Source organism: Branchiostoma belcheri, unplaced genomic scaffold (genome assembly GCF_001625305.1).
Source record: "Branchiostoma belcheri isolate BF01 breed outbred unplaced genomic scaffold, Haploidv18h27 scaffold5, whole genome shotgun sequence".
NCBI lineage: Eukaryota > Metazoa > Chordata > Leptocardii > Amphioxiformes > Branchiostomatidae > Branchiostoma > Branchiostoma belcheri.
Window position 1 is genome coordinate 2,080,646 of NW_017804131.1, and position 14,660 is coordinate 2,095,305.

The following is a 14,660-nucleotide window of genomic DNA, read 5'->3' on the forward strand; positions in this document are numbered from 1 at the left end:
AAAGTGTTCATAATGGTGGTTGCAGACGGATATGCATGAGCACCATAATGAAAATGCTGTAATTGCTATGAGCTAATAGAAGAAGGAAACATAACACATTTGTTTTCATGCTTACGTAGAGAGAATAGTATTCTCTTTGACGTACGAGCCAGACGTCGATTTTTTCATTACACAAGATCGATTTGCCCATTCCCGAGGCTAAACTGTCTGATCAGGAACGGTGGCTCAATGGAGGAAGAGAAAATAAACCGCACAAAAAAATACATTTATTTCTCATATACATGACATTGTACGTTCTAATTGGACGTACTGACTTGTTAACCACTCCTGAACCACATTCAGTTTTTTCTCCGTAAAATCCTAACAAACCTTAGATGACACTTTATGGGAATGCGGAAGTACAAACAGAAGGGCAGCCTTGAAACTGCTGGGCTCAAGCTGTGCAAGTGAGGGTTGCGTGAGTTGGCCGCGCTCACAGGGCGTTCAGACGCCGCGAGTCAGGGCTGCCATCAGCAATCAACAAGGGACTTCCTACTTGGGCGGCCGCAATTACGGTACTTTGACGGTGTTATATGAATAGCAGGTACGACTTGGGCGTGTTCGCTGGGGATATGCATCAAGGTGTGGAGTGTGCTTGAATACATGTGTGTCTAGATTTGGTCTGCGAATCTCTATGTGTCTTAGAACCACGAGGCAGTGGGCGAAATCTATCCTTCACTGTGCAGGTGTATGTGTGCGTGTGTGTCCTCATGCGAACATTTTTACATATATATTATATGATTGTACATGTACGTGCTGCACAGCTTGTGACCGGCATGTGACTCTCATTGCAGCACGAAGACTCTTCAAGATGCTGCTGATCCAGATACTCATCGCGGCAATCCTTCTAAAAGGTAAGATCAATCGAACATATATATAGTAAGATTGAATGATCTTTAAGACAACTACCAAGCTGTCTTGAAAGAACAAAAATTATGTAAAAACGCTAAATTTATCTTCTATCCATATTTGTAGTTACCTTGACTAACATAGGCATGTTACTTGACTGTACACAGTCCCATGATTTGCACATACGTAGTAATTAATGGCATTCATCTTATCCAATCGAACTTGTTTATTAAGCAACTCTAAATTGAGAAAGGAAGCTCTTATAAGAAATGATTCTCCCCAAGCAAACTAGGGTTCTAAACATATCGGCATCATCAAACAGAGATCCTTTTAATTTTTCATCGCAACTTGCACTTGTTAGGTGTTAATCAATAAATCGTTACTCAGACACATCCGGGCTTTCAAGGTCCCTTGGTGGATATGTGTACTTTGAATGAAGGATCGCAGCTTCAGTAACAATGTTCTCCTTCATCTGTTGCAATCACATTTCCCAATAACAGAGGTCGGCCTTTGTACATTTATTTTTCATGCCATTATCATATTCTTGACTAGATGACTATATGGTGCGTTGCCACGTCAGAGGAAATTTGTTCTTCGCTGTAAATTTTTTGGCCCCGAACCCTTCGGCGTACAATTTTATTGTCAAGGCTATCACAGGTGTTCGGAACATTAAGCTGGAAATACAGATGATATGTAGTCCCAAGATACAGTTACGTTTGATGGGAATGGAGCACGCATGAGGTTCTATGTCCTTATCTCAAGCTAGAATGCCGACCTTACGATGCGTTCGAAATGTAGCCATGGTATTTTATTGGTAGTTATGATCTGGTAGTTATTTTTACGACAGAACTGGCTTACTGATTCTCTTTATACTTTGAAAGTCGTGATTAGTTTTTTTTAAAGTAGACAAAAAATTTGAACATGAGTTTGCCACGAATAGAATTCAGCAAGATGTACATCTGCGTTTTTGTTCATTTGTGTATATGACCGTCACGAATGGCGGATGGTGATAACAATGTGGACACCAATAACAGATGATGAAGATAATGATGATGAATAACAGATGATTAGTAGAGATCATTTAAAACTAAATCATATTATTAATATTGGTGTATTTATCGAATGCTGTAGAAAAGAATCGTGCAAATGGCAATCTCGACCTGGCACGCCATAGCCTCAAGGGAAAAATCTCATTTACTTGTAGCTCATGAATCTGTCATAAACATCGCACTTCGGACAATTGGTTGTTGGAGCCTATAGTATCCATGTAATTGAAGCACCCCGTCGTGGCTCTTGTCACTCGGGACTGCCTTTTCCAGTTCGATATCCCGCGCACGCAGTGAATTATGAGGTGACTGGAGGCTACAGTTTGAGAACATTTCATCTTCTTGGGGTCTACTGATTCACCAGGGCATATCTTCGCAACGTCAAACCAAGCGTCACTGTCATCCCAAATGAAATATTATTTTTACCTAGATCAAATATGACCACTGGCATCACCAGGTTCTGCGTGCGCCGGAAGATAAGATCAGCTCGGCAGTAACTCGGCCCACATCTTTGGCAGACTTCCCAAAACTCAATCGATAAAGTAATCTTAACCTACTAAGGCTTGTACATCAACGATAGTTTCAGCCGTCACGATGGGCCGTTGGCATACTTAATACAGCTCTCATTATTTCAAGATTGACGGGGCAGACAATTTTTCATAATCTTAAAGCACGTTAAGATCAGAGACGTCTTGGAAGTAGTCCAATGAGATGGTTTCCCCTACACATCTGTAATAGTCACAAGTGTTTCCGTGAGCAAATGTTTAGTTGTTTTTTTTTTAATTCAGAAACACGATGATTACAAATGAAAAGACATGGACTAAGTGACTGCGAACTCAAGTTAGGTACAACTTATATTCTCGCAGTCACTTTTACAATAAAAGAAAAATATTTTACAAGACATTTAAAAACACATGAGACCTCGCGTGAGTGACAAACCTCCCATCCCAGAAGACACATACAGTTAGAATCTTTTTGTTTATCTTATATAATCTTGTGCGGCTAACATTATTTTGCAGTTGGTATCATACGAACAAAGAAAACTACCCCGAAGAACTAAATATTGTATAGAATTATCAGAAAGGGTGTTTAAATCAACAATATTACCAAGTATGCTAGACAGCTTGCCAAGTTTAGTTTGAGGGAAGACAACGTGATTCACAGGACTGCCACTGAAATATGAGCTTAAATGCCAGACGCTACATACATTACGTCTTATCTAAGACGATCAGTCAAATAAATTTTCTTGTCGCCAAACCCCGAGGGATCAAGGCACGTAATTGCAGTCATCTAGATGCAAAGTCCCCAGTTCTGGACTTTTGGTCGTGTTTTACTACCGGGCAGATGACATTCACGGATGACTGCACTGGTGAAGCCGGGCCGTCTGTCTTCGGTCAGATCAGATAACACCTAATTTTCACGTTTCACTACTTACAGCGTTAGACTTCTATTAAAGCCATAAACGTAGGCGTCAACCTTCTGGCATTATCACAAGACGGGGACCCATTAAGACACAACTGGAGTGTTTCATTTGGTCAAACTGTCATTTCATTTATATCTAAGGTTATTTCTGTAATTTGCATTTGGACTGAAGGCGCTTTTAGTGACATTACGATGTGATAACAGTGCCATTAGCCTTTATGTAAATCTAAGGTTATGTGCCACCGTTAACTTTCGTGCCAGTTTTAACATATTTTCCCTAAAGGTGCTGAAGATATTCATAGCAGTGCTATTCAAAACTACGGGCATAATAATCATTTTCAAGAAAGGTAAACGCCTTCAGGCGTTAACTATTCAGGCGTTTACTCTGATAAAATACACAGATTTCTTATGCGTCTGTCTTTATACCTTAAATATTGGATTTTATTATTATACTTCACTAGTATCTCTTGGATAGAAACGGCATTGGGAGAACACGTACATCTAGTGAAATTAAGTCATAGATTTTATATAATACGTATCATATGATAGGAAATTCTGACTGAAATTGAATATATAAATTTTATAACCCATATTTCCTTAGAAGCCGCGGCAAGGAAAGTAAAGCTTCCCGCTGTTAACATGTTGGAAGATCCTTCTATATTTATGGCCTCCCGATAATTTTAATTTTACACACCATTACGTACACAGATGCGCCACTTCCTTCTGTGCCCATTGTAAAATAGCCCTCACGCCGCCTGGCTTACTTGAATATTCTGTAATATAGCTGCAGCTTCTGTATGTTTAGCCGTAGATCAGGCATTGGTCTCATTCCACTGTGTAACACCCCCACTGCGATTTCTCTGGAAGGGAAATGCATTGGCGTATTCTGTAGGAAACCATCTGATCTATTTCGCAGTACTGTTCTCCAAGGTTGCCTGCCTTATCTGGTTTCCGAAAGGCAAGATCTACACAAATGATCCTCGCGTTTCATGGATGGATGTTTACGACATGCATATCGGTATTTGATCATCTGCAGGTTACTGTATAACCTTTCCTAGCTATGAGTGGACGCATACGTCATGGAGGGAGGTCAACTCAACACGAATGACAACCGTTTATCGTTCATTATGTTCTGGACAACATTATATATGATGACCATTTAAATTCCCTCAGGCGAAACATTCCTAGCAATAAGTAAGACTGACAGTTGCCCTTCGTAGTGCCCTATATTTGTATTAATATTTATGAAAGCTTTATATGCCCAGTGCGGTTGAATACGTTTAACAACTATTATCTCAATATATAATAGAAGAGATCAACACCACAACGAGCCTGTATCATTCCATAGGCAAATAAAGAACGGGAAATTGACGTTTGTTCTCACTAGACGTCGTCCCAGTACAACAGAACGCCATATGGTACATTACATAGGATAACAAGAAATTCTAATCACAGCCAAAATCCAATAATGGCATTCGTATATGACAAATGTTTTTAATTACTCATATTGCAGACACAGCCATTGGCATTGCTAAAACATCCCAAATGATCTTAAACATAGTCTTCAGCCAGACGGTAAGGAAGAGATAGCTGTCACGATGAAAAGTTTAGATTATAACAGTACGTATCAAATCTCTGGTTACAGATTGCGCAACTGAAGATGCTGTGCTGATTCGTCTTCCTGACGTGGCAAAAACGGCATTGGGTGATACTGCCACATTGCCGGCTAAGTACTCCACCAGTTACAGAGTCATTTCCATCATTTGGCACAAAGTTGACATCGACAGCACCTCCCAGCAGAGAAGAAGTGTGTTCTCCTATGTTCCTGACTTGAACATAAGGCGTGCTTATGGCGTCTATAAGGGGAGAGCCCAGCTTGTGGGACAAGCCTCCCTGCGGATTGATCGCACGACGGCGGATGACGAGGGGATGTACGCCCTGTCAATCATGACCGACGAACGGGGAACCGACGAGAAATTCATTCGCCTGGAACTACATGGTTAGTTTGTAGCTATAATTAATTAAAATGGCAGCCATTGTATATAACTGATTTTTTCTTTGGATTACATGTATACTAGAAATGTATTTTGCCCAATGACGTTGTTTTATCTATCTATCAATTTCTGATGGTATGCGTAATAGGGTTAGCATATGTAGCTTGCGTTTATTGCTATACTTTGATAAACTACCGAAATGGTTTTCAAGTTCAGAAACCCAAAAGTCGATTTACTAACACATTGATAATGTATGATACAGTCCCACCCAGGCTAGAGGTTGGACCAAGCAATCCATACATCACTACGTGGGGAAAGACTGTTTCTCTCATGTGTACTGTGAGGGACGCCAAACCCAACATTACATCACTTTACTGGGGAAAAGATGGCGGAAGAATCGAAGCTAACGGCTACGAGGGGAAGTACTCTGGCGGGAACGCAAAGTCGTCATCATTGGTTATCCGCCACGTCACTAGAAATGATGCCGGACTGTACACCTGTTTTGTAGAACACCCCGTGCGGTCTGCTGCTGCAAGTATGATGGTTAGAGTACAATGTGAGTTCCCTATCAATAATTTGTGTTCCTCGGTACAACATCATTGTCCTAAAATACACAAGCCCTTTGAAAATACATCGTCAACAACACACAAATAATATCAGTAGCGTAGAACTGAGGGTGAATAAGTTATGTAAAAGGCGGAGGGTAAAAAAATGTTCAGTCTAGTGTAAGGATCATTAACTGACCATTAGCACATCCTTTGATGTTCGTGACTTGTCGCTGGTAATAACACCGAGCTTTCGCCTCCCATTTTCTGGATTAAGAAGGCTTGGAAGCAGCCTCACACCATATCGATCTTATGTCTGAGTACCCCATTCGTCTGGGTCGCTCTGTGAGGTCAAGACAGATCTTTTTGATGATCTGCCAAGTGGAACCTCCACCTACTTACCAAATGGAAGTTACAAGCCGCAGACATCCCCAAGAAAAATCACAATAGCACTAATATGTTACATTACACCTTGAGGCACCTTTAGAGGTATACTAAGAGAAATTTTTCATTTAGCGTATGGGGCATTGGTTACACTATTTCACACAATGATATTGCCAATGGTATCACCATGATATTGCCAATGATATCAATCATTTTAATTGCTTTTCCTCACAGATCCTGCATCTATTATCAGTATTTCCGACCCTGTAGAAGTCAGCGTTTCCGACCACGTGACTTTCCAATGCGTTGCCGATGGCAACCCCACTCCGAACATCACGTGGTCTAAAAACGGACGACTTTTGAGTGCCAATTCTTACGTCTTGTCTGGCGATGTTCGTACGAGCTCCCTTGTCCTCAACAGTGTGGACGCTAACGACAGTGGAACGTACTCATGTGCAGCAACTAACGGGGTCGGGCAGAGGCAGATTCGGACGACAAGACTAGATGTCACGGGTAAGTAATCTTTTAAGCCTGATGTCCTGAAATATCCATCGTAACGCAACAAATCATCATGACAAATGTAGTTCATTGCCTTCGTGAGAAGGGTATAAAATCACCCTTACTGGGCTTTAGTGTGGGATACTGTGGATTTAGCGGCATAACTCTTGAAGGCATGGATTAATGTTCATGATTTTTGGCAGGCAGGTTACTGTTGGGAGACCAAGGTTGAGTGCAAAAATGGGCTTCGTGGTGGGTCCCTACGTCACTGCAGTGGACGGTTGACGGCGCGTCTGTAAATCTGTAGCTGTGGCGATGTTCCGTAGAATACAAAGGGAGAGGAATATAGGGACCAAATTGATTATCAAAAAAAGTAAAGAATACACATGTTCGTTTCTCTAGAACAATGTCCCTCTGACGAAGGCATGAGATCTCTGACCTCTAGTTTTTTTCAGTACGAGAGGTCTCGTTAATCAAATATAGAAACATAAAAAGTATAAGTCACAAACTAATTTGAAGAAAGACATCCCTACGCCTACGTATTTGTAGTCGTAGTTATGAGGAGAAGCTGCATCTTTGAGTCCGACCTGAACATTTGTTTCCGCAGGCCTTCAAAAAGAAATCACCACCACAGTCGTTGCCATAGTAATTGGGGCCACTGCCAGCGGTTTGTGGTTCCTCATCTGTCTCTGCCTCCTCATATACTTCTTGAGAAGGCGGCGGAAACAGGAAGAGAGGAAGAAATTCGCCTTTTACTACGACATCGGATCAAGAAGGGATCACGCTACACCTAGTACAAATGAGGGTCAAGACCCAGGGAGACACTCAGCCGCACCAGGTACAAAGCTCTTCCAGATATAGCCGTCATCACTTTCACATTTCTGGCATCATATAATACACGAGAAAATTGCTTTGGCAGGGCAAAGCTGCCGTTACTAGGAATAGCCTTGACGGGTCTACCCTGCACGTAACCAACTGAGCCCGGATAAATGGCTATCTTCCCGTAATGGCAATTCGCTGTTTCAGTTCTCACTACAAGGTAGGGGGGGGGGGGGGGTAGGAAAGCTGTGTGATTTTGAAGATGATTATGTGTTATGGGTGTAATAATGTGTTATGGGTGTAATAATTCACTTATCATAATGCATCTCAGGTAGTTTCCATTTATTGAAGGGCATCTTCATTATTCTTTTGCCCTCAGACAAACGGGAAAACCAACCGGTGAACCATGATGGCATTAATGATACATTGAGAAAAAACACCCAAGGTATGAATTAATTTTTTAACGTGTTGTATTCAATGATTGCAGCATGTGGTAATAGGAATTTTCAGAGGAAACTTGGAAATGGGTAGCTATAGTCTTCTATTATTCATGTTCCATACACATATTCTTAGTTATTTCCTTGAATCACATGGGCATAGAACGCCGTAGAAGCCGTAGAATTGAATTTGGGATATCAGTAAACACAAGAAGAGGAATTTAAAACTCGATGACATACTCTTCAACCCTAACTAATGATTGATGTAAGAGTGTGCTTATAATTTTTCAAATAAAGTGAAAATAGTCTTCTTTCGTCAATCTACAGAAAGAAGATACGCCAGGGCCATGTATGATTACAAACCCAGAGACGATAACGAGTTACGTCTGGAGGCGGCAGATGTGATTGAAGTACTAGAAGGAGAAGCTGGTGATTGGTGCCTGGGTTTCACGGCAGGCAGGGTGGGGCTCTTTCCCTCCAACTACGTCGTCTTCATCTCTGCCTCAGAAGGTAATGACACTCGAATTATGTTTACCGAAGGAAAACATTGTTTTTGCTGTTTCTTATTCCGTTCCAAACACTGACCTGGTCAATGACCTCCACCAGGCCATCTGTTACCATATGGTAACTGATGTTGGATTACGTAATGTTGCAGTTTTATAGTAGGAGGGATTTAGACTCTTTTCACCATATATTTGAATGTGTTTTATTAAGAATTAACAGAGCACGTCGATGAAGGTTAGACATCCAGGTAATACGATATGCCAAAAAACAGTTACTCAAGCAACTTCAAAATCATATCCAGTTGCTTGAGTAACTGTTTTTTGGCGAATTAACAGAGCAGACCAAATGCGAAGGTAAACATAACGCATCTGCTTTGCAAATGTTATCGTTCTAGTTTTTCATTTGACAGACGTAATTTGGATTCATTGATCTGTTATCAGTTTGAACTGTATCTATCCTATTACCAGCGGCTGAGGATGGCCACACCTACAGTGTACTGACAGAGTGCCAGAAACAGTCCAAGCCCACGGCATGACACTATACTACTACATGTACAGTCTTCACGCCCAACTGCAGCGGATTCTGTGTTTGACCATACAGTTGTCCACCACGGCGTATGAACATACTAAACTAAAAGCGGACGGTCCAAAGACATTGATCGGTAATGAAATACATGTTTTGCATCTAATAATTTTCCTTCGTTTTGAAATCAAGTTTCAAGTAATTGAATAATTAGTATTAATTATCTAACAGTTAAATGTTATGCCATGTCACATTACAAAATCATTATACACATATGCTCAGGATATAATGTAGATTACCTTATCCGGAATGGGTAAATATTCATTTGGCTAGGTTTACAGTTATGGCATTAAAGTCGGAAATGTCTAAACTTTAGTCTTGCTTATTGCTATATTTGGAGGATGTTGTTTTTGGAATCATCCTGTTTAGCAGTCCCTTCCCGTCCCTGTTATGTAGTTCCAATGAGCCATCATAATATATTGGTTAAGTATAAAAACCTGATTTATGATAAGAACTGCATGCATATGGTATAAGACTTATCACTTAATGAAAACCTACAGGTCTATTATAATAATAATGATCCTTGATCAACAAACCCCCATCATACGTTTACTATGTATTTTGCCTACCAGCGTCTGCTGGAGAGATCTGTGCCTTCAACGTTTTATGATATTAAAAATGTAGAAAAAAATGTAAATGTCATTTTCTTTATACATTTTTATGCAGCTTTCACCCATCGTTGTCGATGGCGTCTGCTAACACTTGGGACAACAGACATGGAAAGAGTTGGCCCTTTACACCAGAAAGTAGACCTTCGAACATCTTTCTCACAAGATGCTTCTTCAATTGAGAATATTGCCACGTTAAAGTGCACAGTACTGGTGTACTCCTTTAAGCATCTCCCACAGATATTGCCTCAGCGTTATGCATAGGTCATATTACTGACGTCATTCATATATGTAACTTTTGCACCAGGAGAAACAAGAAACTATAATTAGTATAAAATCACCATTATGATGTATGATCATGAGCCAGTACATGGAATATGACTTGCACTTAATGACGAAACAGCTGTCTAAGCAAAGTCGAACAATTTGGAATCTTAAAAATAACAAATTTAAACAAAATAACTCACACTTCCTTCTGCAACTAGCGGTCGGCTAAACTAGTCATATTCTCCCATATATGCCCATGAAGACTAGCATTCCATATCACACAAGAACGCAATTTCACTGCAAAGGAAGCCATAAGATCTAATCATTAGAAACCCTATTATGCTTCTATTGCAAAGCTTGGAATCAGACCAAAGGGATATACTATATATTCGGGTACATTGTGTTAAAAAGGATAGTGATACCGATACTGTTATCTAAGACTTCCTTCTCTTTCATCTCAAAGTAAGTTGCTTTTGAAGCCAACAGGTTATTTCTTTGAACAGACTACATCAAAGTACGGTTTTTAGTAGAGCCATATCTTTTGAAGTACTAATTTTCTTGCGTTGCGATAAAAAGTTGAGGAAGTGGATTGCAGTGCTCGGAGTTTAATCCCACAGACGCACTGTTGGCTTCAATTCCACTACTTGATTACTTTTCGATGATAGCCCCGGGACATGGAGACAGATTCAACCTGCAACAGAGCGTGCCAAGGTCAAATGAAGGGCAAGCCACGTCAGCCGCCCTGCCATTTGTATCTACGCTTGACGAGTATTATTCATTGCGCTGTGGATTCTAATATGATACGACTTAGTACGTGTCTACTAGAGTCCTGATTGTTAGGGTACTGATTGTTGCTGCAGGATGCCAAGCTACTGCAGCAGCAGAATACAGTGGACTACTACTACCACTAGGGTCCTTCTTACATTCACGCCAAGTCAGAACATGTGCTGGATAATAGATATTGGGTATAGGTAGTGAATCGCAAGAGTGTACGTACGTATGCCCTAAAGGATGACACAAAAATTGGAAATATGGGTAAAATTGTCCCCTGTTCCCGAACACAGCAGATTGCCCTATAAAATCCAGATATTGAAAACCATAATTTTTACAAGCCAATCAATATTAAATCTGGGGATGAGCAAGAAGATGAATAATCTCAATAAACCAAGGCAGAGGAACCAGCCTCAATAATTACAAAGCCTTTGGGGCAGGTTAAATATGAACATATTGGCTTGCAGAATGACCTAGACCTAGAATCTATAAAACTGATATTTTCCAACATCGATCACCAGCTGCTGAATCTGGGAAACTGATACATTCACGAAGCCAACTATTCATACCATTCAACATGAAAACGTCGAGACTGTATGTAATTTTCCCCAGTGTAGAATGCATAATGACTCCTTATTGGTCATGTCAACATACTCGTAGAGGAGCAAGGGCACAAATTATACCTGAGTCAAATGGTTCAAGATGATTACCTTACCGTAACATTAGCTTCAGCAAAAAGCATTACTTCCATTACTTGTACCTCCGAAGCTCAAGGGTTCAAGTAATGGGGGCCATGAGGATGTTAGTGAGTATTACTTGAACCATTTTTAGACATTACTCAGAGCTTTGGCATCAATGTACAAAGACTCGTACGCTTTAGATGAAAAGTGTTGGAGTGCGCAAAACATACGTGCACTGTATTCATCAAGTCTAATTGACATCTATTAAACTTTTAAAAGCCTGCAATTCTGCCCCTTACAACGTATCTATACAATATGAAATATTACTTTGACCTACCTCACTAACCTCTCAAATATCTTGCTATCAGCGGTAGCAAATACTTTATTCTTATTTTCGGTGTCTCATTTTGTTCTGACTTCTTTCAAACGTACTTCATACCCTGGATGTTTACAACTAGTGGGCCAGATATGCATAGCTATTTTGGACTTCAAATGTACAGCCAGGAACTGGAACTGGCACCGCAAACATTGGGAGAGGAAAAATTCTCTTTGAAGTTCCGGGGGGATCACGGAAGGCTGTTTCCTGTGACTGGATAGCAAACTAACAAGGTCAGAGGCGACACTTCGGAGACCCATTTGCTGACCTCTGTCCACACAGGGATCAGCCTTACTGAGTTGAATTGGTCCCCAGATGGAAAAGGGCCGGAACCAAATTTAGACAAACGACACGGGATCACAGAAGAACGATACAAATGGATTGGCAGAATTACCCACAAATGCAATGATCGAGTGCCCGCCGCTGCGAGATGCGCATGAGGAAGCAACTTGTTGAGAAGAAGCGACGTGTCCCAGATTGTAACATATAGTTCATGTCTGCGAATATTACCAGTGCCGTTAACGCACCTGAGCAAATCCCCACAGTGGTCATTACTTTTGACCTTGAGCCATATATTGTTAGAATAGACTAACAAACCGCACATAAAAAATCTGGAAAATTGAAGGGAACTTATAGGGCTTAAAGAACTGTAACGAGCCAAAATTAAGGAAACAGCAATTTAATCCTGTTTTTCCTTTAATTTTAAAGATAATTTTAAAGATAATCTTAAAGTATAAGATAAGGGGGATAGACCAAGCATCCATACACCAAACTCACCAACAAACGTGACATCGAAGTTACCACGTCCTTATGAGTGATGGTTTCGCTTTATATTCACAGACAATAATCTCGTCATGTGCACTTCAGGCAACTCGGTAATTCCTGGAAGGATGTCTGATGGATAAGGAAAATACTTTAAGTGTAAAAGGATCTTCGTGCGCTGCAATTTACAATGGAACTGCCACCCGTGGGCCCTTTGGGACTTCTGTAGACTTACCAGAGGCGACAAAATCACTTTTTAGGTTCTTTCCTCTCAACAATAACAGCATCACACTGCTGGATATGACTTATGTATGCCTTGCAGGGATCTAATTTCACCCAAGCAAATTTAGGAAGTGAATTACGAGTTATTAGGATAAACAGGCATTGTGAGTACACCGCCATGAAGAAATAATTAGTCACGCAGATTACGTGGGATGTTCCCTGCTTTCCTCACAAGTATTGGGTCTGCTTATCATATCTTACATGTCTAATAAAACAGCAAGGCACAGAGTCCAATATAAGGTTCAGGTAGTCTTGCTGCAATCCTGAATGTCAACTAGCTGTAGCTGCCAGCCCCCATGTGCAGGAGAGTCGTCAGTGTCAGACTTGATATGAGACTCTCCATATGTGGAGGAAGGGCGGATTGCTGATCAGGTGTTGATGGAAAAGGTCAGTCATTTAGAATTGTTCAAAATGCAGAATTTTAGGAATATAGTAGTCTCTATACATTGAAGTTGTGACACCAGTAGAGTTGGGTGGGAGTGAGACAAGATTATGGTCTTACTGCAGCCCAAAAATTGAAATTATCCACAAGCGTTGCGTGGTAAGGCGTGGGCAGATACCGCATCCTACGCGTAATATGTATTGACAGGGCCTGGTAAGGCGGGGTTTTTATCTTCCTAAGGTATGTGTGCTAACCATGCTAATTTCTTCCGCCTCCTCAGTCAAGCTTTTACATTGGTCTCGCACAACCGTTAGATGTTAGCAGTTGTTCAACCTCCATATATCAGGCAAGAGGCTGGACAACTGTGATAATGATCCTGGCCCCGGCAACAATGTACCCGCTACAATTGTATTGCAATTAAGTTTGCATGAAAAGCAGAGTAAAACTTAGCTTACTTGTTTTCAACTTGTGCGCATTTTGTATTGTCAAGGACGTTTGAGACCCATTTCTGGTATGGTTCAACCGTTATCAACATCATTTGAACTTGCTTGTATGCGGGGTACAGCGTTAGATGTAGTTGAGGCTGATGAAACAGTGTACGACAGTGTACGCAATTACCATAACGCTTCATGACATTTCAGTAGGTGACATTTTACCTGGAATGAAACAGACGCCAGTTCAATTACAGCAAGTATCGAATTCTCAAGTTAGGATTAACTATCCTAATGAAAAACTCAGAAACCACTTGTTGGTTCCTATGTTATGTCTCGGGTTTTACAATCACCCAATCCATCTTTGATTTACACAGCCTTTGGTTTCTTTAGTCTAAACCTTCACTGCCAACATCTAAAGCGAATATCTCCAACATGGGGTCATGAAATGTCATTTGCGTGTGTAAAAGTCCATGTTCCCCGTGCTATTGGCTGTACAGAACTGATAACCTCGCTGCCGTGTCTACCCCATCGAGTTATCAACGATAAGGTAAGGCAATCCGATGTGCGACGTATCCGAGTTCTAAACAGCACTAAGTCTGTACGCTATCATTTGAACGTGGTGTGATACCTGCTTAGTGTAGGCAGTTGCTGTGGCAAAAGCCTGTTTTTGTCTTGGATCCACGTTGTATGCATCGAGTCTGGCAACAATTGCTCAAAAGTTAAAACAAAAATACGCCAAAAAACAGTTACTCAAGCAACTGGATATGATTTTGGAAACGGTCATACGTTTCAGGTAGCATCCACTACCTTTCGTCAGTTTTGGCGTATCTTATTACCTGGATGTCTAACCTTCACCGACGTAAAACCGAAATATATTTTGGCCTAGAGAATGCCTCAGGGGAAAAAGTCAGACCAATAATTCACAAGGCGTAGCGAAATGGCCACAAGACAGTCACGTCCTAGCGTAGAAAATGGACAG

General features: G+C 40.9%; 1 protein-coding gene across 1 annotated transcript; it reads left to right on the plus strand.

The window, feature by feature from the left end:
- The first annotated feature begins 390 nt into the window (after positions 1–390).
- On the plus strand, positions 391–9,277 carry LOC109479637 (hemicentin-2-like). The gene is made up of 8 exons (XM_019781623.1): positions 391–442; positions 834–893; positions 5,002–5,355; positions 5,613–5,906; positions 6,514–6,792; positions 7,385–7,615; positions 8,361–8,543; positions 9,005–9,277. Exons 1-8 carry the CDS (start codon positions 391–393, stop codon positions 9,070–9,072), a joined length of 1,521 nt encoding a protein of 506 aa, XP_019637182.1. The 3' UTR covers positions 9,073–9,277.
- The last annotated feature ends 5,383 nt before the right edge of the window (positions 9,278–14,660 follow it).